The sequence below is a fragment of the Ceratotherium simum genome, chromosome 22 (assembly GCF_057802395.1).
Source record: "Ceratotherium simum simum isolate JZ-2026a chromosome 22, ASM5780239v1, whole genome shotgun sequence".
Taxonomy (NCBI): Eukaryota; Metazoa; Chordata; class Mammalia; order Perissodactyla; family Rhinocerotidae; genus Ceratotherium; species Ceratotherium simum.
This window is the reverse complement of record NC_141921.1, coordinates 22,286,979-22,314,975: the sequence shown is the minus strand read 5'-3', so window position 1 is coordinate 22,314,975 and position 27,997 is coordinate 22,286,979. Positions and strand designations below refer to the sequence as shown.

Sequence of the window (27,997 nt, the reverse complement as noted above, 5' to 3'; positions counted from 1 at the left end):
AGCAAAAAAAAAAAAAAAAATAAATAAATAAATAAAATAAAAAAGAAAGTGGCAACAGGAGTGCCCCCTTCCCTGCTCTGGGGCTTGAACCTACGGCCCAGGATGCCTTGGATGGTTGTCATAAAACCAGAAAGAAAATGGGAAAAGTCCAATTTAAAAGCCAGAATATATTCTGCTGAAAATATGTGCATGTGTGCGCCTTCCAGAGAGTGTGCTCCCAGAGGGAGACTTGCACAGTTCGTTACAACATAGACAGGAACAAGGGGTGACGGCTTCACCCAGTAGAAAACTAGCAGCATCGTTTTGCTCCCTGGGGCATCCCCCAGGGTCCTCATCAGGCAGCCTCTCCCATAGGGGAGGGGTGCGCCTGGTCAGCACAGCGATAACTCATCCATCATGGCAAGTAAATCATCTCCTTTGCTGGCGCTCCGCCTTGGTGGGTCCGAGATCTCAAACTCCCCCATGATCCGAGCCAGCTCTTCGTTCCTTTGCTGGTCCTGTTGGAGAAACGAGAGGTGAAAGGGAATGAAGAGGATGTGTTGGCACCACTGCCTCTTTGTGCAGTTGGTATTTAATTTTCGTCCCCCCACTGGGATGCATTTCAGTTCCTCACCTGTTTGTCAGAATAGGGACTATAGTTACATGCTGATTAGAGAGAAGGGGGGCCTTTGAAGTTCAAGGATATTACAGATGCGGAGGGGAATAAGATCTGACTTGTGTAATCCCCTGGACACACCTGAGTTGCTTGTATGTTGATAACTTCATAGGATAACTCTTCCGGCCTGGTTAGTGCTGCTTGTCTGCATGAGATGGTAGAGAAATGGGTCAAAGGTTAGGGTTTTCTCCCTGCTACGTGGCAAACTGGCACTTGATAATCTGGCAACCTATTTTTTCTGCCTCATCTTCTGCCATTTCCCTTCACCCTTCCACTATCCCCAACCAATGCTCTCTGTATTCCAGAAAGTCAAGTCCTTTTCTGTCTTTGTGCCTTTGCACATACTAAACTCTGCCAAGAATATTTTTCCCCTTCCTCTGCTTGGCAAACCCCAAGACTCAGCTCAGAGGCCAACTCCTTCAGTCGGCCAGTGCAAAGTCACTGCGTCCTCCGTTAGAACATTTATGACATGGCGCTGAAATAATTGATGAAATGTTCATTCTCTTGTTATGCTGGGAGCTCCTGAGGACAGGGTCTAGGTGTTACGCTCCATTTCTGTGTCCCCGGCACTTACTATAGTACCTGCCACACAGAAATGCACAGAAGAAGCTAATTTAATGGGTAGGGAAATAGAAGGCAAGCCCCACCCCAAATATTTGGTTGTGAGGAGGTCATGAGACAATGAATGCAAAAGTGCTCTGTAAACTGTAAAGCACTGTATAAATCTCGGTAAATTACTACTGCTATTGGTTTTGGGGGAGACTGTCCCTCTGGTTTCTTAACAGACTTTTCTTAATTTGATTATCTTAACCACTAATACCTCTTGTTCAGCTGTGCTTTGCTAAGTAAAACATTAGAACTATTTTTTGAACAAATCCAGAAGGTTCGGGCTATTTAATACTCGTGGATTCTTCTTTAACTAGGTTATTGAATTTGCTGATATCTCATTTATGATCTTTACACCTGTGTTTATAAGTGTCACTTATAAACACAGGTGTAAAGATTTTTCATTTTTTTGGTTCTTATCATCCTTAGGATTTTTATATATGTCTTTAAAGAAACAGATTTAAAACATACTCCTCCTCTTCATCAGTGGTGAAGAGATTCAACCGGAATCCTGGCTCAGGGTCACTGGGTTTCTTAATCTCCATCCCTCCCAGCAGCCTGGCCAAGAAATTCAGCTCTTCTTTAGCAAGAGGGTTTGGAGCAATGCTTTCCTGCAGAAACAATTTCATGATTTTTAGCCACATGAAGGTGATCACGTTTCCTGCTGAGATCCAGAGACCCAGGGTGGTATTATAAAACGAGGCAAAACAATAACTGTTTAAATTATTTCTGGGAAGAACTGGGTCCAAATGAAGCACAGAAAACAGGTTTAAACAAAAGGAGAATCAGAATCTGCGTCAGAAGCAGGACTCTAGTAAGGCAGCAAACCAGAGATTTTCACACTTGCAAGATGAGTGGGAGGCCCCAGGGATCCCGGCTCCTCTGACCACCTTCCTCCTTTAAGGAGAAGAACACTGCTTCCTCCTCAATCTAGTGCCCTCAGCATTTACCAGTCGCCTCAGTACAGGCGCCGGGTCAAGGGCACGCGCTCCGTAGCAGCTGCCACACTGCCCTCAGGTGGTGACCATCATGAACACACCCCTGAATCTGTTCCCTCCTCTCTCTCAGTCTCGCCCCACTTCAGCCTCCACCCCCCTCCTAAACCCGCTCTCTCTAATCCAGCCTTCCCCTCTCCGCCTCTTCGTCACTCTGCCGCCAGAGTTATCTAAAATATTGTTCTCAACTCACTTCTCCCCTGCTCGAGACAAACCCCTCTGCCTCCTGCCTACAGGACAAAGTCCAGATTGTTTCAGCCCCTTCTGAATCAGGCCCCAGTGTCCCTGTCCAGTTGAATCTCAGGCCACTTGTCTCAATTACGTTCTCATCCAGCATGTGGGAGAGACGCTGCCTCCCGGCTTCCCCCAACACTATGCTCTTTTGCGCCTCGGTGCCTTTGCTCACACTGTCACGTTGGTCTGAGGGCCCATTTCTCCTCCTCAGCTATGTAGTAGCCTACCCACTCTAGAGTCCCACTTGAATGTCACCTCCTCTCAAAAGCCTTCTTGATCCCTGTCCCCCACCCCACTGGTCAGAAGTGTGCTCTGGCACAGCACTTTGTTCAGAATACCCAGCAGGCTCTTCCACTGTGTTAGAGTTACTTGTTCCTACAGCCGTCTTTCCCGGAGGACTTCAGGCCCTTCAGGATGAGACCACAACTAAGCCAGCTTTGTGGCTCTGGGTACCCAGCCCATAGAAGTAGTTCAACTAACGTTTGCTGAATAACTGACTATTCCGTGATTTGTCCTATAACCTATAGCTGGCTGGTAGCTAGTTCAGTGAAAATTGGTCAAGACAGAATTCAGAAAACCTAAAAGCCCATTTCAAACTTAGCTACCACATTGTTATATAGGGAAGCGCTGAAAAGGGATGTTTTAATGATCGAAATACATACAGGTGCTGGACTCAGCAATGCCGGACCTAATGGCACTGGTACAATGCTATTTCACATATCCTGGTGTGTGGTTCCTGCTTAATCATGGTGGTTGAGCCAAGCCTAAAATTACCTAATTAGTCAGATCACTGGAAGTCTCCATGAGAAACTACAATTAAAAACCTATGTACACGGGCCGGCTCCGTGGCTTAGCGGTTAAGTGCGCGCGCTCTGATGCTGGCGGCCCGGGTTCGGATCCCGGGAGCGCCCTGAGGCACCACTTCTCCGTCCAACGTGAGGCCGAGTCCCACGTACAGCAACTGGAAGGATGTGAACCTATGACATACAACTGTCTACTGGGGCTTTGGGGGGAAAAAACTGAATAAATAAAATCTTAAAAAAAAAAAAAAAAAAAAAAACCTATGTACAGGGCCAGCCCCGTGGCTTAGCGGTTAAGTGCGTGCGCTCCAATGCTGGCGGCCGGGGTTCGGATCCTGGGCGCGCACCGACGCACCGCTTCTCCGGCCATGCTGAGGCTGCGTCCCGCATACAGCAACTAAAAGGATGTGCAACTATGACATACAACTATCTACTGGGGCTTTGGGGGAAAAATAAATAAATAAAAATTAAAAAAAAAAAAATTTAAAGAAACCTATGTACAGGGCCGGCCCCATGGCTTGGTGGTTAAGTGTGCGCGCTCCGCTGCTGGCGGCCCGGGTTCGGATCCCGGGCGCGCACTGACGCACCGCTTCACCGGCCACGCTGAGGCTGCGTCCCACATACAGCAACTAGAAAGATGTGCAGCTATGACATGCAACTATCTACTGGGGCTTTGGGGGGAATAAAAAAATAATAAAAAAAAAACCTATGTACTTGTAAGGCTGAATCAAGAAGGCTGCAAACAATGAGGGAAATGTGGCTAGCTTTGAAATCTAAAGAGTTCCCACCCTACTCCCCATCCAGATTTTTGTATGTAGAAATAAGCCTGAAGATAAATAAGGGAGGCAGAAGCTCACCTGTGTCCGCGAAGCTAAGTTCTCTGATGCTCCAGACATATGGGTTTCCACAGGCCGGTTCACGCTGTACCTGGTGTCAACAGAAAACCGTGAAAAAACTGTCCAGCCATTTACACTGAATTCCTTCTTACTCATAAATATAGCGCACAACTTTTGTTTGTTTATTGATTGATTGATTGAGGAAGATCAGCCCTGAGCTAACATCCATTGCCAATCTTCCTCTTTTTGCTGAGAAAGATTGTCCCTGGGCTAACATCTGTGCCCCCCCTCCTCTACTTTATATGGGATGCCACCACAGCATGGCTTGACAAGCGGTGTGTCAGTCTGCGCCTGGGATCCGAACCTGCGAACCCCGGGACGCTGAAGCGGAACGTGCGAACTCAACCACTACGCCACCAGGCCGGCCCCGCATAGCTTTTATTTTTGAGACATTAAAAAGCATCCAGAAAGGTGCTGGGAGTACAGAATACAACTAAGTGGCTGTCAACCACCAAATTTCACTTCTTCCCCCCAAAAATACCTGGGAAGCTGTGTGGAAATGCCTCCTCTTACAAAGGAATGAGTATCACTGAAAAAATGTGAATAATACATGAAGGCCAAGCCTTTCTGGATCTCCACTGCAACCAAGGTTTTAGCTAGTTGTCATCCATGCCTATTTACAATTATTTATCTTTTAAACCTGTTGAGTTACCTTATGTTTGGACATCTTAGGTGCCCTTTGAAAATGTCAGGGCTCTGCACTCATTGTATCTAAGTGGAAATGACTCCCTTGTCAGCAGAGATTTTCATGGCAGAAGTCGAGCTGGGCTTTTAAATGAAGTGACCTCCCTTGGACTTGAATTCACTCAGGGAGGGAGAATTTGCTTACATATTAGTTCCCAGTTTCAGGACTCGGTCTCCATAAAGCTCAAAAGAACCTTCTTTTGGTGCCGGGACATAGTTCCCACCGTGCTTGAATTCTACTGTCTTCACTTCTTCGCCTTTGTTGTTGAACATTCTACAATACAAAGTATGACATGATGGAATGTTCTCCAAGCTTGGGTAGTCCTGGAGGCTTCTTGATTCTTTGTACTATGGGACAAAAAGGAGTTCATGCACTCCTTCAAGATAAAGATGCTAGTGGAGGTAATAATAATCATACAATAAATAATAATATTTATTGAAAACATGTTATGTGCCAGGTGCTGTGTAAGCATTTAGAGCATTATTGTCTTATTCATCCTCACAGCAACCATTTAATAGATGAGGAAATGAATCCTGGAGAACTGGGTGGTTTGCTCAGGTGTCTGCTAAGTGTCAGAGCTGGGATTAGAACCTGACCACCTCCCTGCTGTGCTTTACTCAAGAAAGGGAGGGGCCCGGGATGCTGCATTCTCTGCCGTGGCCACATACTGGTTTCCTGGCACCCAAACACTGGTCTGACAGTTACTGTTGAGAATTCACCTGATGAGTCCTGGAACTTCAGTTCCCCAGGGAACAGGCCCAGACACGGGCAACACAAAGCGACCATTAGAATTCTGAACTCTGTCCTTTAGAAATATGGACACCTGGAAAACAATACACTTATTGTCATTCATCTCGGTGCATTTTCATAGACATAAGCATTCTGAGGATGGAAAGTGTACGATGGTTTGGAAATGTTACCTAGTGAGTTTATAACAATAAGAAGAGAGAAAAACTCACCGTTAACTAACACCTGCAGAGTTACGGTGTTTTTACAAACAGAACTTCTTTTGAACCGCACAGCAAATCTTCCAGGAAAGTTGTATTACCCTCATTTTAAAGATTAGGAAGCTGAGGTTTAGAGTGAAGTGACTTGCTCAAAGAGAACAAGAAGAGAGAGGGCTGGGAATCAAAACCAAAGCTGACTCTAAATTCCACACCCACTCCTTGGTGCCCTGCTCACTTTCCATACACCTGCAAGCCTTGAGCTTAAGAACCTCATTACTTCCATTTTACAGATGAGAAATCAGCAGCTCAGAGCTTAAGATACTTCCTCAAGGCCAGCTAGCTCATAGCAGGTAGAGCTGAAGATTCAAACCCGTGTGTTTCTGATTCTGGAGCCTGAGCTCTTAGCCATGTGCTGGGCTGGTGAGAAGGGGCTGGAGCAGGTGGATCCAGTTGGCATTAGAGTTTGAAGGTCTTTTATGTGACTGAAAACACCACATTATGCTTATTTCTACTCCCTGGCTTGTGCACTCGCTATTGAGGTCTTGATCAGATTAAGTCCCAAGAAGATTGTGGCAGTTAATCAGTTTTATTGGCTCTTAGCTTCCTCATCTGTAAAATGAGACAAACTTGAAGGTCCTTTCAAACTCTAAAATTGTACAAGATTATATTAGGAATACCATCAAAACTAAGCATGTGTTGTGTGCAAGGCAGTGAAAATGCAAAGTGATCAGAATTTGTAAGCTGGCAGCTTGGCATGCTGCTGTTACAGTCTAGGGTACCTCTCAGCTGGGCCACCCCTCGGCTCTCGGATTTTGGTATGTTACACAGCCTTTCTGGGCATCAATGTTCTCTTTGGTAAACGGGGTAATAACAGTATCTATTCAATGAGTAAGTATGACAACTAAGTCAGATAATGGACAAAAAGCACTATTCCAGAGCCTGACACATAGTATGTGCTCAATAAATGGTAGCAAATACTCTTAGTACTGCAGTCTAATTGGACACAGGAAACAAGCATAAAATGGGGGAAAAATGACACTATAAAGCCGGATATGCTGAATAGCATATGCATATTAGCCCACTGAGGAGAATGACTTCGGCATGGGAGGTGGGTAGGGGTGACTGTGGGTTTGGAGCTGGACCTGGAGGAAGAAGGTGGGTGTGAAGGCACTTCAGAAGCAAAGATGAGCAGGCACAAGGCATGTTTTGGGGGGTTGTGTAAACTGGTTTGGTCAGAGGGTTTGGCTAGATGAACTTGAAGGTATTTTTAACCTTGAGATTCTGTGACTGAGGGATGTAAATACTACAGGCATGGAGAAAGAAAATTTGGAGAGAGAAGTGGGAATATATATATGTGCTGGACCCTCTGTTAGCCTAATTCTGATAAGGTTGACTACGTCATAGTAGATCTGAAATGTACAAATTTAAGTCAAGTGCGTGTTTGTGTTTGACCTGAGAATCTGCCTGTGGCTCCACAGGATTGCTGGGTCCGTCTGCTTGCCCAGCCCCTCTGCTGGCCCTCAGCTGTAGGTGTGGCTCTCCCTCGCCCTTTTCCTCTCACTTCACTCCTTTTTTTCCCAGGTGATCTCATCTACTCCCACACACCAGTGTTCACCTCTGTGCTGATGGCTCCCAGATCTCGAGCTCTCCCCAAACCCGATCCTCCTCTGATGTTCCCAATCTCCGTGAATGACACCCCCAGGTCACCAAGTCAGCAATCTGAGTTGCCCCGCCCACCACCTTCCCATGGGTGTCTCTTCAGTGGCCCAGCCCTGCCAACCCAATGAGCACTCCTGTATCCGGCCCCCACTCTCTGCCCTGCTCCCTAGTGCAGACCTTCATCCTCTCTTGCCTGGCCACTGCAGGAGCCTCCTGACTGGCCTCCCTGCCTCCCCTCTCACTTGTTTTTGATCCATCCTCTCTTCTTCTGCTAAAGAGACTCTTCTAAACTCATATCTTACCATGTTCCTCTCCTGCTTCAGTGGCTCTCTGCTGCCTGCTAGATGATGTCCAGTTGGTCCTTGTTTCTCTCTGAGGCCATGTTCCTCCTTGAACCCTCTGTTCCAGCCACACTCTATTGTTTACAGCCTTCCGCCCCCCTGCACCACCAAATACATCAGGCAGTCACACGCCTCAAGCCTTTACTGAGATGGTGTCCTCTGCCCAGGTGTCATCCTAACCCCTCCCCTTGTGTTCCCATGGGCCTGGTGAAAACATATTTCTATTAAAAGATACCAGATCCTCTACGAAGGCTTTTCTGATTCTCTTAGGTAGAACCGACCACTCCCCCTTTGTGTCCTCTCTCTTCACATTCTTCTATTTCAGAACCAAACATCTGTAAGGCACTTAGTGCATTTTTTCCCCCTCTCTAATAAGTTCCTGAGGGCAAGAACCATGTTTTACGGAGAGAGGGAATGAAGGTCACTGAGCCGTGGGGCTGGAGTGCTGCATGAGACATCTCCAGGAGCATTTACATTCCCCAGGACGATGGCAGGACTCTGGTGGCTGGGAGCAGTGAGCCAGGGATTTAAATGCTCAGTGAATATGGGTGGGCGACTTGACAGTTTCAGCGGGGAGTGACGAGCATAGGGCTTTAGACAGTGTTATGGGTGATGGTTGGCCTTACAAGAGGAGGGCTAAGTTTGTGAGGGCAGGAGAATAATGATCTGAAAGTGAGGGGGAAGCTGGCAGAATGCCGACCCTGCTTCTCACATGCTGCCTGCGGGTGAGAAAGAATGACCAGCCTCCCCCAAGTGGCCAGAAGACTTCAAATGCCATCTCCGTGCCGTATGCTGAGGATTCCCACATTTACGTCTCCAGCCTGGATCTCTCCTTGGAGCTCTAGGCTTGGATAATCAACTGCACATTTGACATTGCTACTTGGATGTCTAACAGGCAAATCAAACTTAAATAGAATGAATTTTCCTACCCAAATATACTTCCCTTCAGTCTTTCCCCCTCTCAGTAAATGGCACCCCAGTTGCTCAGGACAAAACCTTAGTAGTAGCTGCTCTTCATTCTTCTTTCCCTCCTTCTCCACATCCACTCTCTTAGTAAGTCTTGTTGATCTTGCCCCGAGATCCTCAATGTGGCGGATCCCAGATGCGAACACTTCTCCCTATCTCCCCTGTAGCACCTAATCCAAGCACTTTCACTTTTTACCTAATTTCTACAAGAGTTTCCCACCTGCTGTCCTACCTCCACCCTTGTCCCATACAGTTCACCTTCCAGAACACAAATCAGATCGTGTTACCTCTCACCTTAAAATGCTTAAAATCTGTCCTTTAGTCTTAGAAGAAACTGCTTACTAGGGCCGAAAGCTAAGGGGCCTGGTAAGTAGCAGTTTATTTATGACTGGCATCTGTTCGCATTCGTCAGTGCCCACGCTGCATGGGTTGTTAACTTTATTCTGAGTATCGCTTCTGTCTAGGATGCGCCATTCACACTGGCGTTCTCTTTGTCCAAGGAACACATCATGCTTTTTCCCACTAAGGGCCTTTGAGCTTGCTGTCCCTTCTGTTTAGAATCTGTTCCCTGAGATCTTTGTTAGTTACCTTCTCAGCTAAAATGTCTGTCCTCGGAAAGGCTGTCCTTGACTCTAATTCTGTTACCTAAAGATGTGCCATCCAGGGCAGTAGCGATTAGTCAAATGTGGCTGTTAAAATTAAAATTAAATTAAAAGTTCTGTTTCTCAGTCACACTAGCCACATTTCAAGTGCTCAATAGCCACATGTGGCTGGTGGCTACCATACTGGACAGCACAGATACAGAACATTTCCATCATGACAGGAAGTTCCATTGGACAGTGCTGGTCTAGTGGAACATTCCATCCCAGTGGCCCTCTAGACTTGACCTAATATTGCCACCTTCCTAAAAGTTATCAGAACCAGAACATGACTTACTTGTCCTCTCTGTCTCCTCCTACTAGCATAGAGCCTCCTCAAGGCAGGGCCTCTGTCTGGTTCACTTACGTATCTCAACACTGAAAGCAGTGCCTGGCTTAGAGTGGGCACTCAATAAATATTTGTTACACTGACCAGTTTTCTAGGGATGACATATTTCCAAGTGGAGTGGATAATGGAGCGGAGCTGTAAGGAACATCTATGAAGAGGCAAGGATGGAATGATGTTTTCCAACAAATGAAACAATGGACAGAACACGAGGAAAGTCCATGAAGGAAGGACGCATGAATGGAAATGAGAGTGTGGGAGGGGGTGGGTGACCTGAGGAGCCTAGTCTTTAGGAGGCAACTCTGGAGGAGTTCTGGAGGGCTGAAAGGGGGTGGGAATTGAGACGGCTGTCAATAACTGCTCAGGATCCTAAATGGAATTGGTCTTCGTGCAGCCTGGCCCAGTGCACAGGTCAGGGCCTTGAGCACATTAAGGCCACTTCAGGTTGTTTCATGATTTCTCAGAGAGCCTTGGATATCATGATGAGGAGTTTTGTATTCGCTTTGGTTAAACAATGAGCAAGCGAGTGTTAGATCAGAGCTGTGTTTTCTTGATTTAGTTGGTTTTGCTAACAAATCTAAAAACTATCATGACTGTTTTGAAAACAGAGAAAATCTGTATAGGCAATCACAAACTGCAGCTGAGCAGAACTACTATTAAAGATCTGACTTGGAAAACCAGGCAGATGTTACAGACCAGTGGTTGAACATTGTCAGGATATGTGATTCCTATTTCTCTTGATGAATATTCTGGTGTTTCATTGCCTGCCCATCTAGCAACTAAAGCTTAATATATTTTGTGGTTTAATATATTTTGATGATTTTGTTATAGACTTATTATTAGGAAAGTCTTTTCATTATAATGAATTTTATCTTATCAGAATTGAGAAATCAATATGACTGCTTATATTACTACAATCCATAAAATAATGTCCAAATATACACAGTCTTGATAACAATATGATGCAGTTTTTAATACTATAAAGCAATGCAAAACTTAATCTTAAAATTTGTACTTTCATATTTTTTATTTTAATCAATGACTATTAGAGATCTTAATTTATATTGATGTTATTATTGCTCTATTTGTAGCAAATAAAATTATTCATGACAGTTAAAAATAAAATTGGCCTCAGCGTTCAAATCTATTTGTCTTCCCTGGTCCAAGGAAGGGAAATAACAACCAGGCACTAAACCTATTCTATTTCTTCTTTTTCCTGAATTTTATTTTGTGACTCTGTTACACATGCACATGTACAAAATTCAGAAGGTTCAAGGGTATACGATGGAACATAAGTCTCTCTCCTATCCCTGTCCTTCATGCAGCTCTCCACTCCAGCAGGTGACCACTGCGACCACGTTCTTGTCTATCCTTCCAGAAGCACTCTACACTACACATATACAAGCAAATACATATGTTGCTTCAGTGAATCCTCCCAACACACTCAAATTAGGATCATCATTTCCATTTTTCAGATGAAGAAACTAAGGCTCAGGAGAAGCCATTTGCCCAGTTCATGGAGCTGTGCTGGAGCTGGGGTTTGAACACAAGAATCCCATTGGCTTCTCATTTTGCCCTATCATTCCAGCTCTCCCATACCAGTGTGTTACATGATGGGAAGGAACAAAGTTCTGTCCAAGAGAGACAGGCCTCAGATTCAGAAGCTCAGAAATGTGTTTTAAAAGTTAGGGTGTGGAACTACCTGGAGCAGGCACAACAGGAGGAGGCAGGGTCAGTTGGGAGGCAACAGCCAATAAGAACACGAGGGCCTGAGCTAGCCGGGCAGCAACAGGAATGGAAAGGAGGGTGTGGATATTGAAAAGGCAGACTCTACGGGCCTTAGAAGCATTTAGATGAAGGTCAGAGAAGGGGAATCAAAGGTGACGCTCTGGTTCTGAGCCAGGCAAGTGAAGGAATGGTGGTGCCCTCAAAACAAATCGGGAAGTTGGGGCAGGACTTGAATTTTGGAGGTTAGTTTAGTTACAGACATTAACTTGTAGGCACAGGTGGGCATCCTGGTGCAGAGTTTCAGCAAGCAGGTAGAGACGTGGGTCTGGATGGCAGGGCTGGGGCTAGGGTAGAGTAGAGCTTAGACTCAGGAGTCCTAGGTGAAGGAGCTGGAAAGGGGGGAGGAAAGTGAATTCCTAAACAGAAGGGGATGGGTGGAGGCAGAAGGAGGAAGGTTTGGGGACAGGAGGAGGGAGAGGAAGGAGTGAAAGGCATAGAGGCAAGGGAAGGCCAGGATGGTATGGCGCCATGGAAGTCCAGGAAAGGTGAGGGTCTCATGGAGCAGGAGGGCAGCCCCCCTGACATCATCAGATCCTGGAGAGGTCCAGGATGCTAAAGGTCAAGAAGAGGTTCTGGAATTGAGATCAGGCAGGTTGCCTTGAGAGCCCATTTCTTCTGGAGAAGCAAGGGCAGAAACCATATTTTAAAGAAACACAGAAGGTACCTGGGAAGGAATGGCAGCACCATTGTCTTCCTTGGTCCATTTCAAAACTGCTGAGACTTGTTATCAGAAAGTTTATCATCACGGAGCCAAACAGTGAGGACATCACTAACTGTGCCGAATTTCAGCCCTCGTCTACCTGACCACTCAGCACCCTCTTTCCCGAGGGCAGCAGCGGCAGGGCTGCCCATTCACTCACCCGGATGTGCAGGTCCTGGAAGAAGATGAGGAGCGTCTGCCGGATCAGCTGGAACTCCCCCGCGGAGAGACCCCCATATACCTGCCAGAGGCAAAGCAGAAGGACGTGAGACGAGAGTGTAGACAGGCGGGGGTAGGCGGGCGCTCAGGGATGCGAGCAGATAAGACGGGAGAGGACTCAGCTGCTGGGGCGGGAGGGACAGCAGGAGAGCCAGCACCGCTCCCTCACCAGAGTGACAACCCCATATGCCACACCTGAGCAGGGTACACCTCACCTCCCCTGGTCCCCACAGACCTGGAGAGGCTGTTCCTCAGGATTTAGCATAACATCCACCACCAACTCTCTTTCAGAAAAGTTAGGAGAAAATGGCTATGCTCAGTGTCATTGCTTTCCCAGTCTTGAAGAAGGCAACAGTAAGAGGGCATAAGATGATAACGCCAATTGTAGTACCAAAATGGATACTTGTAGATCTTTAGAATTTTCTGGGAGTGTGGCAGGCCTCATCCTGTTCTCTCTGCCATAGAATCTGCCTGTTCCTAACTGAGGAATGAGGACAAGTATTGGGACCAAGAGGTGATAAACTGAGGATACTCTTACTTCAGTCAGCTGCCGGAAAGTCTCATCCACTTGACGCAGGATGGTTGGGGAGTCGCGGATGAATCCCTTGATGGCATCTAAATGATTGAAAGTGACCAGCAACACATCCTTGGGACGGGGACACATCAATACTTGATATTTGAAAGCCACAGTCATCAGGTCATAGAGCTGCCAACCCATACACGAACAAAATAAATAGGATCATAAAAGCAGAATGTCAGAACCTCTGAACAATGATTCAGTCAAGCATTTACTGAATGAAAACCAGTTCTGGGCATATCATATAGCTCAGGTGACCATATCAATTATCAATCACACCAAGACACTTTTCAGAATAAAAGGGGGTGACATTAATAACTAAGCCAGGACACGGGAGTAAACCCGGACATTCCTAGGCGAACCAGGACTTTTGGTCAGCTTCTCTGTACTGCTGATGGAACTCATTTGAAACAATATTGGCAGCTGGGGACCCTGAACTGGGTGCTGGACTTGGAGAGCAAAAAGCCACATTTAAGCCCTCCATCACTGCTGATTTATTGGACGGCCCTGGCCAAGTCTCTCCATCTCTCTGAGCCTGAGTTTTCTCATCTATAAAAAATACTCCTGAATTTCCTATCATTGTGGAGCTGCTGAGAGGAGAAAATGAGATGATATGTGTGAAAGTGGCAAGTATAAAGCTCTACAACTGTATAAGAACAATTTTAAATGACGAACAATACTTAATAAGATATCAACAAGCCCCATGTATGGTATGACCGTCCATGAATGATAAGAGGTGAGAAATTGGTGAGGACCTAAGCAGTCAGGATAGGCTTTGTGGAAGAAGAAGGCAGTCATAGGGTTCAAACTAGCTGAGGGAGAGGAAAGGCATTCTAGTTGAGGGGAACAGCATGTGTGAGGGCCTAGAGGCAGCAATGAGTATGCTATTTTCCTGGAGAATGAGGAGAACAGCCTGACTAGAGAGGACAGCTCGTGTTGGGGATGGTGGGAAATAAAGTCGGATAAGTACGGCAAGGTTAGAACATTAAAGGTTTAGAAATATAGGCAAAATAATTTAGACTAGATAGGGTAGGAATTAGGGGCTACTGAAGTTTTCTGAGCTGACATGATAAAAGTGGTGATGAAGCAAGGTTAGTCAGTCTGGCAATGATGAGATGTGAGAGAGGGGAGAGACTGAAGCCAGGGAGATTAGCTAGTGCCTGGCTCCTAATAGGTTTGCAATAATATCTATTGATTGTATGAATGAAAAAAATTTTGTTGGCGTAATCCAGACTTAAGGCCTGGAATCAAGACAGCAAGAATGGAAAAGGCAGGAAAAAGAAGAGCATGTGATACTTAGAAGGAAAGGCTGTCAGTACCTGCTGATTATCTGACTAGATCTGGGGGATGAAGACGCGGCCTGTCCAAATGACTACAGTATTTTCACCTTAGTGCCTGGGAGAAGAATGGAGGCAGGGAAGTCTGGAGGATGCGGGACAGGAGCCCGTTTGGGAGAGAAGGTATGGACGCGTCTGAGGCAGGATTGAAAATATAACTACTACCATCTGTTGTACCATGTACTACCATCACGTACCAAGCACATTTATATACGTTACCTCATTTGATCCCATTTAATCTCCACAAGAACTCTGTGAAGTAGGTATTATCCCAAGTTTAAAAACGAAGAAACTTGCCTAATGTCACACAGCTGGTAGTAAGTGGCAGGGTGAGATGTGAACTCAGGACAGTCAGATCCTAAAGCATTTGCTAGAACTTTCTACATGATCCCATTTCTCAAATATGCAACTAAACATTTACTTAGAAAGTGGCATAAAACAGGAACAGCCTGTGTGTGTGTGCATACGTGCAGGGGCGTTTAATACTAGAGATATAGATTTGAGACTCTCTGCCACCAACATCAAACATTAAGTACTTGTCGTGTATAGGACACCATGCTAGGAATAAAGGAGACAAATGGGTATGAGATGAAGAAATGAAAGTTCAGAGTTATTCAGTAAATTGAGTTTTACAGCTAGTATTTGGTAGAGCTAAGACTTGAATCCAGGTTTTTTGATTTCAAATTCTGTGTCCTTTTTCTATGGAAACCTTAACCTTCTTAAAGGCAGAGGGAGAAGAGCAGGCATAGAAGATAATCAACATTTATCAAACATCTACTCTGTGCCAGGCCTCGGTGTGTCATTATATACACATGTTTCTCACTTAATCCTCCCAGCACTGATGAAGTAGCTATTATTATCCCCATTTTATAGATCAGAAAGTGGAGGCTCAGGGAGATACAGTGACTTTCCAGAGGTAAGTGGCAGGAGGTAAGAAGGCATAGTTAAAGGCAGTCTGTTTCCCTGAGGTTTCCAGCAATAAGTGAGCATTGATTTTGCACACCTAGCATCCACTGTCAGGCCTCACGATTTTTAAAAATTCATATAATGGAAAAACTTGAAAAGGAATTGTTATTATTATTTTAAAATTAACTGAAGTCTGTATTTTATTCAGATTTCATTAGTTTTCCCCAATGTCCTATTTCTGTTCCAGGATCTCACATTACATTTAGTTGTCATGTCTCCTTAGGATTCTCTTGGCTGTGACAGCTTCTCTGATTTTCCTTGTTTTTGGTGGTCGTTGAGTACTGGTCAGGAATTTTGTAACAAGACCTCCAAATGGTATTTGTCTGATGATTTTCTGATGATTAGACTGGTGTGGTGGGTTTTGGGAAGAAGATTACAGGGGTAAAGTGCTATCCTTATCACATCATACTAGGGCAAGTACCACCAACACAACTTATCTCTGTTGATATTGACCTTCATCACCTGGTTGAGGTCATGGTTGTCACTTTCTCCACTGTAAAGTTAACTGTTTTTGCCCCCTTTCCATTCTGTCCTCTTTGGAAGGAGGTTACTAAGGGCAGCGCACGCACATGGAGTGGGGGAGTTATGCTCTCCTTTCTGGAGGGCAGAATATCTACATAAATTATTTGGAATTCTTCTGAATAGGAGATTTGTCTATTCTCTGCCACTTACTTATTTGAAATTTTTATTTTAAAAATCAGAATGCCCTAATAATTTGTTTCCCAAAGAAATGGATATGTTCATGTTATAAGTAAAGACCTAGTAGTTTTGAATTTGCTTTAAAAAAAAGCCTGGTTTCCTCATTGCAGAGCTGACATTTGTTAAGAACGAAGCGGAATTCAAGTTTTCAGGGCTGAGTTCTTGTATTGGGTTAAGGTGTTCATAAACATGGGCATAAAAACCAGCTCTCCCCTTCGGGCAGGTGGTATGACACCAATAACAGAGCGGTTGGTGTGGATGACTTCTGAGGCCCTTCCCAATGCTGAAACCCACCAACAACTAATATTTACAAGTGCCTTTGTTTTGCAAGGCACCATTGCACACATCGTCTCATTTGACTCCAGTCTATGGTCATCCACATAGGCACCCATCTGCTCACCTTATCCATGCTGGCCTGGTTCAGTCTTATGATGGAGGCATGAGCCAGGCGGTCGTAGACAGTCCTCAGTGCCTTCTTGGAGTAGAGCTCTTGGGGTTTGAACAATTCCTCCATAAACTTTCGATTGAACATAGTTGAGATGATGTCATTCAGAACTGTAGAAACAAGGGAGAATACAGCTGAACATGAGGAAGTTTTTTTTGTTTTTAATTATGCCACAATCTTTTCTTTTCTTTTCTTTTTTTTTTTTGCAGGGAAAGATTTGCCCTGAGCTAACGTCTGTTGCCAATCTTCCTCTTTTTCTTCTTTCCCTCCCCAAAGCCCCAGTGCATGGTTGTATATCCTAGTTGTAAGTCATTCTAGTTCTTCTATGTGAGCCACCGCCATAGGATGGCAACTGACAGACAGGTGGTGTGGTTCCACAACAGGGAAGCAAACCCGGGCCACAGAGGTGGAGCCCACCGAACTTTACCCACTAGGCCATCAGGGCTGGCTCGGTACTGGCAGAAGCTTTCTTCAGGAAATGCTCTCTGTGTACGAATGGAATGGAGGAGCTGAGCCTATGCAGAGTGGGGATGCTGATGGGCTGGATGAGATCTGCTCCCTGGGGAGAAACCACACAGGTGCCCCAGTAGAAAGCAGGGTCCAGAGCGCTTTCTGAGACCATCTCAGAGCAAACGTAAATGTGACAAGGTACAAATGTGTTGTGCTCCAGGGGTTACAGATCACTTTTACATACAATATCTCTCACTTGATGATAGGGGAAATGTTCTTTCTTTCTTTAAAAAAGATCCCTGTGAGTATTTTAGATTAGAATCTTCCTTAAGATGAGAAAGAGTATCACTCTTTTCTGTTTGTTTAGCACATCTATAACATTTTTACTTAAAATTAAATTTTATAAAAATGGGACCAATAATGGTAATTGACTTTTTCTTTTTTTTCCGGAAAATATTTAATGAAAATAGACACTCAGAGATTAAAACATTTCTAATGTTTCTACAAGACGTGTACTTCAGATTAGCACCATTTTAGTATGCCTTAATTTCTACATTTGATCTATAATATTGATATTACACTGTAGTAGTGTCACTGTAGTGACATGTCTGATATTGTTGCTCAAATGGAAAATTTCAGTCTGGAGAGAATAAAAGGTCCTAAGGCATGTGCCAACAAAAGTCTTTATAATTCCACTTCTTCATTCACTCATTCAGATAGATTATTTAATAATAAATAATTATTTAAGATTTAGATATTTTGTGTTACTCAAATAACATTAGTTGAGGGCTAGGAAAACCTCTGGTACAAGGAATAGGAACAATAGAGAATTTTTTTTTTCTTTTAAAGAATCTTTTTTTTAAAAATTTTTCCCCCAAAACCCCAGTAGATAGTTGTATGTCATAGCTGCACGTCCTTCTAGTTGCTGTATGTGGGACACAGCCTCAACATGGCCGGAGAAGAAGTGCGTTGGTGTGCGCCTGGGATCCGAGCCCGGGATCCGAACCCGGGATCCGAACCCAGGTCGCCAGCAGCGGAGCGCGCGCACCTAACCGCTAAGCCACGGGGCTGGCCCCTGAGAAATCTTAATTAAGCCAGATATATTCTAGCCTAAAGGTGAGAGCATATGGATGCTGACACTATACATTCATAGCAATTAAAATTTGAAAGAAAACTGTTTACTTAAAGTAATTATACAAAATCAATTATGAAACATGAGTGATTATTACTAAGAAAAATAAATGCCTCTTTCTTTTGCCACACAAAGGACACACCAGGTGATTGGCTGTGGCCATGTATCTCAGAGAGTGAAGGCAGGGTGGAGCATTGTGGTCATGATTTCAGGCACTCTCTCTACCTTTAAAGTTTTTTTTTTCTTTTCTGTGAGGAAGATTAGCCCTGAGCTAACATCTGATGCCAATCCTCCTCTTTTTGCTGAGGAAGATTGGCCCTGGGCTAACATCCGTGCCTATCTTCTTCTACTTTTATATGGGACACTGCCACAGCATGGCTTGACAAGTGGTGCTTCGGTGCGAGCCCAGGATCCAAACCTTTGAACCCTGGGCTGCCAAAGCGGAGCGTGTGCACTTAACCGCTGCACCACTGGGCTGGCCCCCTCTACCTTTAAATAGTAATTGATAGAAGGACCGTGAAGGCTCAGGCCAGCATTTTAAAGCATCTCAAAGAGCATATTTTATTTTTTATTTATTTTTATTTTTTTTGCTGAGGAAGATTAGCCCTGAGCTAACATCTGTTGCCAATCTTCCTCTTTTTTTTGCTTGAGGAAGATTAGCCCTGAACTAACATCTGTGCCAATCTTCCTCTACTTTATATGTGGGTCACCGCCACAGCATGGCTGATGAGTGGGGTAGGTCCGTGCCCGGGAACTGAACCCACAAACTCGGGCTGCTGAAGCGGGATACACCGAACTTAACCACTAGGGCACAGGGCCAGCCCCTCAAAGAGCATCTTTTGGGGGAAGGAGGAGCTGAGGGCTGGTTGTACTTAAATCTTAAATGGAAGTGCTATGGTGGGGGGAGGGGAAACACTTTTTTCCTCCACATTGACACAAAAGAACTGACTGTGACTCCTTACAGAAGTGTTGAACTCACACTTGGCCTTTGAATTTTACTCTAGACTCCATGGTATTAGTGAGGAAGAACCAAATCCATTACCAACACAGGGTATCCCTCACATTTCACAATTTCACCCCAGTGCACCTTGCCCTTAATGTGCACTAACATTTCCCCAACGTGGGCCCCTTGGAGACGTATGAACTCTTCTGGGTTTGCCTCATGCATGGCCTTTTGCCTTCGACCTAAATAAGCAAGGACTTGCAATAAACTGGGTTTTCTAACGTTTTTCTTACCGCAGCCTGTATAAAATGCAGAATTTGCAAGGAAATAGGTACAACTGAAAAGTCACACATAAGGCCTCAAAAGAGAGAATTTGAAGAATTTTCCATAGATTTATATAGGCCAGGGAGGAGTGCCAGAGGGGAAGAATTCAAGTTAAACAAGCACATCAGCTCTGAGTCTGTTAACGCTTACAAATAGCTACTATTCACCTAGGTGCCGAGGCATTTCTCTAGAGTCTTTCAGCCCTTAGCAAGTTCTAGGAAAATAACTTAGAGCCAAATAAATCAGTTCTAAAAGAAAGAAAATCCCAAGCTGATTGTTAGCCACTCTGGCAAAGTAAAAAACAAAACGAAGCCTTTCCCCTGGGAAGTGAATAAGCTATATATCACCATGGCTCCCTGCACAAGAATGTCGACAAAGTTCACCTGTTGGGAAGAGAGTACAGCAGCCCGTGTCGCTGTAGGCAGACCCGTGAACACAAATGCCCCCAAAGAGGAAATGGCAGTTTTACGGCTGGGCCCCGGCACCCAGGGCTCCCACCTCTCACTTAATTCTTTTGAAAGAATATGGGGGCACAAATTAACATGCTTACATCTCACAGTGTGCTTCCCTAGCACTTGGTTGAGGCAGGCCTACTATGTACCAGACACTGAGAGAAAGGCCAGGGTGCAAAGAGAGAGGAAATGTCCTTGCCCTAGAGAAGCAGCCTATTTCCAAACCCGAGAAATGGTTTTAACCAGACCTGTTAGTCTGTCTTGGTGTTAGTTTTTGGCACTCACATGAGCTTTCCATAATTTCACGAGGCAGGAATGTACTAGGAGCCAGATTTTGTCAGGAAGAGTCCAAGGCCAGGAAGGGAAGCGATTTTTCACAGGTGCATCAGAAGGGTTACTAACTGAATTCTAAACATACCAGGCTTCTAGTCCTGGGTTCAGATTATGAAGTCAGTTTCTGCTCATTTTTGAATGCTTAAGTTAAAATACATTCCAGTGATTCAATTATGTATACAAAAAGCCTTCGAAATCTACACTACTCACCTGAAACTCTGCCATGAGTCAAGACGTGGGCCAAAAATTGCTCAAGAGAAGTGGTAAAAGATGGTTGTGAAATATAATAAAAGTGTATCATGCACTTCAATTGGGCTTTTCTTTGAGCCTGGCCTGATGAAATAATTCTCTTGATGAAATCAACTGAGTTTTTACCAACTACCTTTGCTGTAAATTTAATTGTTTATGGGAACATGCAATTTGGAACCAAGGATAAAAGAGAGAAGCTACTGCTTTTGGATGGTTACCATGTTTTGAATCCTTACTATGTTCTAGGCTCTGAGCTTAGAACTTTCCATGCACTATCTCCTTTAAACCCCAAGAGAGCTCTGAACTACTATCCTTATTCTATCAAGGAGGAAAACTGAGTCTTAGAGACGTTCAGGTCCAAGGTCACACAGGTGGTGGTGGAGATGAAATTAGAACGCTGTTGTTTGATTCTAATGCCCGGGCTCTTAAATATTACATATGTTATCGCCTCAGCATACTTGGTGTGATGAGAGCATTTAAAATATCGAGGAGGATGGCTGATGACATGCATAAACTGCACCCAAATGTCAAATGATGGGAGGTACTCGTGGCATTTAAAGGTGAGAAAGGCTAAGGTTTTATTCTGAGGAATTGGCAACTTTTTCAGGTTTGCTGCTAGTTGTAGGTGAAGGGGAAACTGAAGATCTGGCATGACAGGGTCACACTGCATGCATGAAATCATGCCTTTTGCCCACAGCCCTGGCAGCCATGCAGTCACATGCTTCCATTCTTCTCGGTTGCTCAACAGATATCTCAGTGTGCTAAGGAGAATGGCTAGGGAGGGTCACTCATGTTGAAACACAATTCTTTGGCTACATGACACTATCACAGAATTGTTTTAAGGACTACCAAATAGGACAACCTACCCAGAAGTGTAGCTTTGCTCTAGTTTTCCCTGCAAAACTTGGAACTGATGAAAAGAGACAAATCATTCAGGTGCAATTTGGTCCTTTTGCCAAAGTTTGCCTGGTTTTCATCTCTCACGCTGTATTTATTTAAGTAAAAGATTCAAATGTGTAACCAATGTCTTGCCTAAAGAGAAACTCGTGCCTATTTTTTTACTTTGAAATATGTCGAGTGGTCCCACTTGAAGCCCCATCGAGCAAGGACTGCGTAAACCTGTGGATGCAGCCTGAACACACGCAGCCCAGAGATAGCGTACCTCGTCCTCTGTCCATTTCTGTCCATTCATCTACATGAAGCATAGAAAAAGAAAACACCAGTTCATGAAGGAAGAACATTATTTTCAAGGAGGCTTTTAGAATGCCAATTAGCTGGTCTACGAAACTTTATTTTTCATGTTTGCAGTTAATGTCCAATGTGAATACTCTGCCTTCTATTCGAAACTTTTAAAGGATGATGGATAAACAACAAGTTCCAAAAAACCCCTAGAGAGGCAATATCTTACAGAGAGCGCCCTACGGAGAGAGGAAACTCAGGAGGACCAGCCACCCTGGGGTTTATCTTGACAGGCTCAAGAAGTCATCCTCTCTCATGCCGTGAGAATACACCTCATTCAAAAGAAGGCTTTTAAAAACACTAATCCCATGAGGAAGGATAATTCCAAGAACAAGTAGAGAAAGGATTTTCTTTTTGTAAAACCTGATGTTTTATTAATGTAAGATTTCCCTTTCTTTTCTTTTTTTTTTAGAATTTCCGTTCCATTTATTTATTTTTTTGTGAGGAAGATCAGCCCTGAGCTAACATCTGCCAATCCTCCTCTTTTTGCTGAAGAAGACTGGCCCTGGGTTAACATCCATGCCCATCTTCCTCCACTTTATATGGGATGCCACCACAGCATGGCCCGACAAGTGGTGCGTCGGTGCGGGCCTGGGATCTGAACCGGTGAACCCCAGGCTGCCGTAGTGGAGCGCGCGCACTTAACCACTTGTGCCACTGGGCCGGCCCCAAGATTTCTCTTTCTAGATAGAGTACAGATGGAACTTCTCAAATTAGAAAACTTGTAATGTGAATTAAAAGAGAAAAAAATGTCTGTTTCTGATTTAGTTTTATATATAGATGCACGACTTCCATGTAAAAAGAGGGAGGTAACGATGGGATCACTGTGAAGAAAGCTCCTGAGGACAGAGGCAGTCAGGGAGATGCCAAGAGGACACCAAACAAGGAAAAATGTACTTGCCTAGAGAAATCTGTGGGAAGCAAGACCCTTTATGGTTGAGACGTGGCTCTACCACTTCCTAGCTATATCACTTCAAGCAACTTGTTTAACCTCAGTGTCTTCATCTGTAAAATGGGCGTCATAATTGCACCCTCCTCATAGGCTTGCTGTGGGGCTGAGATCAAGCACTTAGCTGGCTTCTCTTCTAGTTCTGCTTTTTCTACTGCAGAACTCTTTGGACAACACCCATAAAGGATGAAAGACGACTTTTTTTCTTTCCTTAATTCTTTGGTGGAGATTTCAACCTAGAAAAATCACCCCCAGATAAAGTGTTTTACATACACCCACATTTTAAAAACATTTTGTAATGAATGGTCTCTTTTGGAAACCTCTGCACTAGATTGTTTCAGAGGTGATTTCTGAAGTTATAATCAAAGCATGTATGTGCCTTCAATAGACAATACCAACAGCTCCTAAGAGACGCCTGAAAGCACACTCCGTGCCCTGCTCTACTGGCTGCAAAGGGTTCCTGTTGTAAGGTCACACTCCTCTGGGGAAATTCACTATTTTTCTCCCACAAGAGTCACAAGCTTTTGGACAGAAAACATTGGGGAAGCAGCACCAAGAATCTGGCCTTCTTAAAGCAGATACTGGCTTCTTTGGCATAATGTCCACACCTTCTATCTTTTCATGGCATTTATTTTACAGGCAGTCTTGCCTGATAGGCTCATGGGAATTCAGAGGGATGGAGTTGCCACCTTCTTGAGGGTACATTTGGGAACAGTGGTGCTGCAAGGGGCTCACCTACTCCACGGGACAGCGACTACCCACTGCTGACAGAATGGAGCTGGCGAATGCATGCCCATGGGTACCAGCCCCGCCCACAGCCAGTGACGCTCAGTTCCAGCAGAGGTCTCTGCGGTGCTGTGTGCTCCAGGTCCCTTTTCTCCTGAGGATCCAGGGGAGGGTAAACGATGCCCTGTTCTTCTATTATTTCTCCAGATGACTTGTTTGGGACAATTCCACTTTAGTTATATTATGAGCGGGAGGCAGACCCAAGGCTATCCAGAGCTGCCTGTTAAATTGGAAGTAGAAAAATAAAAAGAGAACCTCACCACCATTTGGTTGCTCAGTATTCCACTGTGATCTGCCTGTCTTAGAAAAATCACTTAAAGGCTCTATGCCTCAGTTTCCCCTTCTGTAAAACGAGGAACATCAACAAAATGTAACAGGGTCTTATTTATGAATATTTTTAAGAGGACGGGAGTGAGGCAAAGGCAGCTTTTATTATTCTCGCTGTTGCTTAAAACGTGGGACATTTACTATGCAACACTTAAAAGTTGCCCCACAGAGAGAACACTTCCTTTCTGTTAAATGCTAAACTACAGGCTGCCTCGTGGGGAAAAGCTGCAATATGTGCTTTGGCCCTGCGGGAGCAGGAAGGCCTCCAGGAGACCAATTAGTTGTGTAAGATAATGAAAACATCTAGAAGAAATACGATTTCCATTCAAAGCTTCCATGAGGACTAGTTTAGCACGTCTCGTGTTTTACAGGCCTCTGCACAGGCACTCGTCACAGTGACTCTCGCTCCTGCAGTCACACCAGCTCTAAACGGTGGAATAGATAAATGTTTCTCAACTTTTTGAATCCCATGCCCTCTACCCTGCCTTCTCACTCTACCTTCTACAAATGCCCATCAGCCAAATACTTTCTGTCCTTCCTTTTATAAAATCAATGTGTATATTGGATATTTTTTTCAAACCTCTCCCCCTCCTCCTGACCTTCCAGCCCTCCCAAAGATTCTGACACAGTCTCCCCAGGTATGGAAGTCCAGTGCAGCAGGTAAGGACATATTGATTAAGAGTATGACCTCTGGAGACCAATGAACTGGGTTCAAATCCTTTACTCTTCCTCTTACCAGCTATGTACCCCTGGGTACATTAGCCTTAGTTTCTCCATCTATAAAATGGGGAGAGTAGTATTACCTACACGATAGGATAGTTGTGGGGATTAGGTGTTTAGAGAAGTCCTTGGTGCAGAGTAAGTGCTTAATAAATGTTTGTTGTTGCTGTCATTAGGAAGATATGTCCCCAGGTTTTAGATCCAGTTACTGGACTAGACTGGTCAAAAGCCCTCCCTCCAGTGAATGCGAAGAAGGGCTAGATCAGGCTCCACTCAGCATCTCATATGACGTCTGACACCCACCCAAACTGTGGATGGAGTGAGTGTGTGGATGTGAATTACTCAGGATGGCTCAAATTCCCTAAGGCTGAATCTAGCAAACCCAGAAGGACTACAGCTCCTGAAGACAAAGGAAGCTACTCCCCTAGTATTCACAAGTCTTGCCCAGACACCTCTTGAAAGATGGCACCTGCTGCTCATTGTGCCAAACATGTTAAATACATTATCTCATTCAATTCTTACAACTTCGCTAGAAGGTGTGTATTATTATTTCCACTTTACGGAAAAAGAAACAGGCTTATAGAGGTTATATTCCAAGGTCATACAACTAGTTAAATGGCAAAGCTGGAATTGGGACCCATATCTGTATGACTCCAGAGAGCACGCTCTTAATTGCTAATTTACACTGCCTTCTAAGATGCTGACTACCAGTCCAAGACCCACCTGTTAGCTCATTAGCCCAAATGAAATCACATAACCTAGGCACCAAGGAAAACAGAACCCTCTTGAGGAAGAAATGGCAACATCATATAAAACAGCCCGTTTAATAATTTTATTTATTTATTTTTCCCCCAAAGCCCCAGTAGATAGTTGTATGTCATAGTTGCACATCCTTCTAGTTGCTGTATGTGGGACGCAGCCTCAGCATGGCCGGAGAAGCAGTGCGTCGGTGTGCGCCCGGACCTGATCTCGGGCCGCCAGTAGCGGAGCGCGCACACTTAACTGCTAAGCCACGGGGCCGGCCCAAAAACAGCCTGTTTAGATCATCAGTTCAACAAACATTTACTTAGCACCAGTTTATCCTGGTCTAGGCATTATGCTAGGCGCTGGAGTACAAAGATGAGGGAGACAGACACATACACAGACCATATCCATATAATATAGCCAGTGATAAAGTAGAGAGAGGCACGCATGGGTGCCATGGGAGTATACGCAGGCCCTTTCCCCAGGTAGGGAGACTTCCTGAAGATGATTCTTAAGTTGAATAATGCAGGATGGAAGGAAAATGACTGGCATGTAAATGGGAGGTTTGTGGTAGCATGGAGATTACCAGCATGGAAACGTGAATGAACATGCTTTAAGTTGAGACCCACAAGCAGTTTGGTATTATTAAGATATAAAGTAGGAGGCAGGCAGTGGTGGAATACGGAACAGAGATCGGATCAGGAAGGGCCCTGAAACGTCCTGCCAAGGACTTGGCCTCCATCCAGACAGCAGTGAAAAGCTGACAAAGGGCTCTAAGCAGCAGGGAGTATGGACAGATTTGCATTTTAGAAAGCTCACTAGCAGCAGCGTACAGAATGAATGGAGCGGGTATGCTATGGGGAGTTCTTTTTATCTCATTATGCACGGACTGGGAAGCAATCGCACAGGCACAATAGTGAATATGTGAATATGTAAGCTTAACATCTGAATATGTATGTTTGACATCAGTTGAGCATACAGAGACTGTTGGAGAGAATATAAATGTTTTAATCAGTGGCCATGTCACTTACCTTTACACCAACTTTTCTTCCTCTACTTTGAAATATATTATTTCCTTTATACTTAACCCCTTGTAACTTGGTGAAAGCAGTTGTTGGTTGAGAAGAGAGGAAAAGGGTGCCAGAGAGTTCTAGGTGGTGATTTTTCTGGGGATTAGATGTGGTGTATATGGGAGACAGATTTTGCATTTTAGAAACTCAATTATTTCCACAACTACATTCTCTTCCAACAATTGTGAAGGGAAGGACTTATAACTTTCTTATGTTTTCTTATTTATCCACGGCATTTTTGAACCCTACCTGTCTAGAAATAGAAATGAGCAAGACTGGCTTCCCGTTTATGAAGAAGGATATTATTCAGAGGAACGGAGAATCAGAACCTGTTCCCTGGGGGGAAGAGAACGCTTGGACTAGCAAAGAGTATGTCGCCAGGTTGTGGGCAGCTGGGACTCCTACATTTGGGAGGGACTGGTTGTCAAGAGAGATTGGGAAATCATTTCTCCGATTTGAGGGGATGAGGACATTGGGGGGGATCAGGCACCCTAATAATATCCAATGGGGGTATTAAATCCCTCTGCTGTGAAAAGATCTTTTGGGGAATTTGAATCCTAAGGGACTTTGACTGGATGGGGCCGTGGCGTTGTAAGAAAGCTCCCTGGCTATCTGAGGGCAGGTGCAGGGGTGTCGATCAGTCTGTAAAGGGGCCTGACTGTGGAGGACTGGCTGTGGGGGCCGGGCTGCGGGGCAGGGGGCTGGCTGTGGGGGCCGGGCGCCTCTCACCTTTGCGGGCCTTGTCTCCCGGGACGTTCTGGGCTCGCAGCCGCTGATCCAGGATGTAAAGCATCTCCCCGCCCAAGTTCAAGAAGAGCAGCGGTAGCGTCCGCACCGACATGGTGCCGGAAGCGAGCAAGGCCGGCGAGGAGCCCCGGGCTTGCAGCCAGAGGCTCGGAGGCCCGGCCGCCGCGTCCCTATGGCCTGGTTGCTAGGGCAACGCGGCGGAGGCAAAGGGAGCCAATCAGCAGGCCTTTTGTTGGGAGGCGCCAGGGGGCGGACGCTCATTGGGCTGGGGGGTTGGTTCAAGCCGGAGCTGGGAGCGGTGGTTTTGAGTTTCCTAAGCCCGGAGGCAAGTGCGAGGGCCGGGTAGGGTCAGGGGCCAGGGTCTGGGGGCCGGCCGCAGCTCGGGCTGAGGCGCGGAGGAAGGGGCGGCCCCGCGCGGCCCAGCACCGTTCACACGACCACCGGCACCCCGTCCGGCCGCGTGCCCGTGAACAAGGCAAATCCGAGCAAAACTTCTTTAAGGCGCTCCGGGCGGACGGACCTGGTTGGAATCACGGCTCGCCTGTTTCCTAGCTGTGTGACTCTGGGCAGGTGTTTTGAGCTCGGGCTTCCTCTTACGTAAAATGAAGGTGACACCCACCTCATAGGGTTGCAGAGAGGAAACAATGAGACCATGCAAAGTGCCGCGAAAGCACTCAATAAAATGGGAACTGACTATTCGAAGTCCCTGAATTATTGCATTTCCTCCCTAAAAGTTACTTGGAGTGAAGCCCCACCTGGTCTCATACTCCATGAAGCAAACCAGGACCCTTCATGTCCGTCCCGCTCCCGGCAGATGCATGCTGGCGGCTCTCCTAAGTGCATTACTTCACGCTGTTAGGCAGGCCTCCCGTCCACTTCTCTGCTTTGAGGGCAGTGGCCCCTACTTCACCTCCATCTTGAGCTTCCAGATCGCCTTCCTTCCATCGGCTGTACATTTTTACGTTGATGAGCAACCATTTCTGTAAATTTCAATACTTCTAAAACCTACTAATCTTTCCTTCCAGCCGCTCAG

General features: G+C 45.2%; 1 protein-coding gene across 2 annotated transcripts; it reads right to left on the bottom strand.

Moving 5' to 3' along the window:
* Nucleotides 1-147: 147 nt before the first annotated feature.
* On the bottom strand, nt 148-27,114 carry OSCP1 (organic solute carrier partner 1). 2 transcript variants are annotated; one of them, XM_004425958.3, is made up of 10 exons: nt 26,947-27,114; nt 16,455-16,609; nt 13,014-13,181; nt 12,417-12,497; nt 5,591-5,694; nt 5,016-5,144; nt 4,148-4,217; nt 1,733-1,872; nt 737-800; nt 148-497 (listed from the first exon to the last, which is right to left on the bottom strand). In XM_004425958.3, the coding sequence occupies exons 1-10, from the start codon at nt 27,056-27,058 to the stop codon at nt 372-374; spliced, it is 1,149 nt and encodes a 382-aa protein (XP_004426015.1). In that variant the 5' UTR covers nt 27,059-27,114; the 3' UTR covers nt 148-371. The 2 variants fall into 2 exon arrangements, with proteins under 2 accessions (XP_004426015.1, XP_087302399.1); XM_087446273.1 differs by having other exon boundaries at nt 403-497; nt 614-800.
* Nucleotides 27,115-27,997: the final 883 nt, after the last annotated feature.

What these genes read in the sequence shown, in the direction of transcription:
- OSCP1 (XM_004425958.3), bottom strand. Translation starts at nt 27,058, where the DNA reads ATGTCGGTGCGGACGCTACCGCTGCTCTTCTTGAACTTGGGCGGGGAG. An exon ending in CTGAAACTGGGAACTAATAT is followed by an intron (nt 4,218 to 5,015) that starts GTAAGCAAATTC and finishes TGTTGACACCAG; the next exon opens with GTACAGCGTGAACCGGCCTG. An exon ending in ACCACTGATGAAGAGGAGGA is followed by an intron (nt 801 to 1,732) that starts GTATGTTTTAAA and finishes CATCTCATGCAG; the next exon opens with ACAAGCAGCACTAACCAGGC.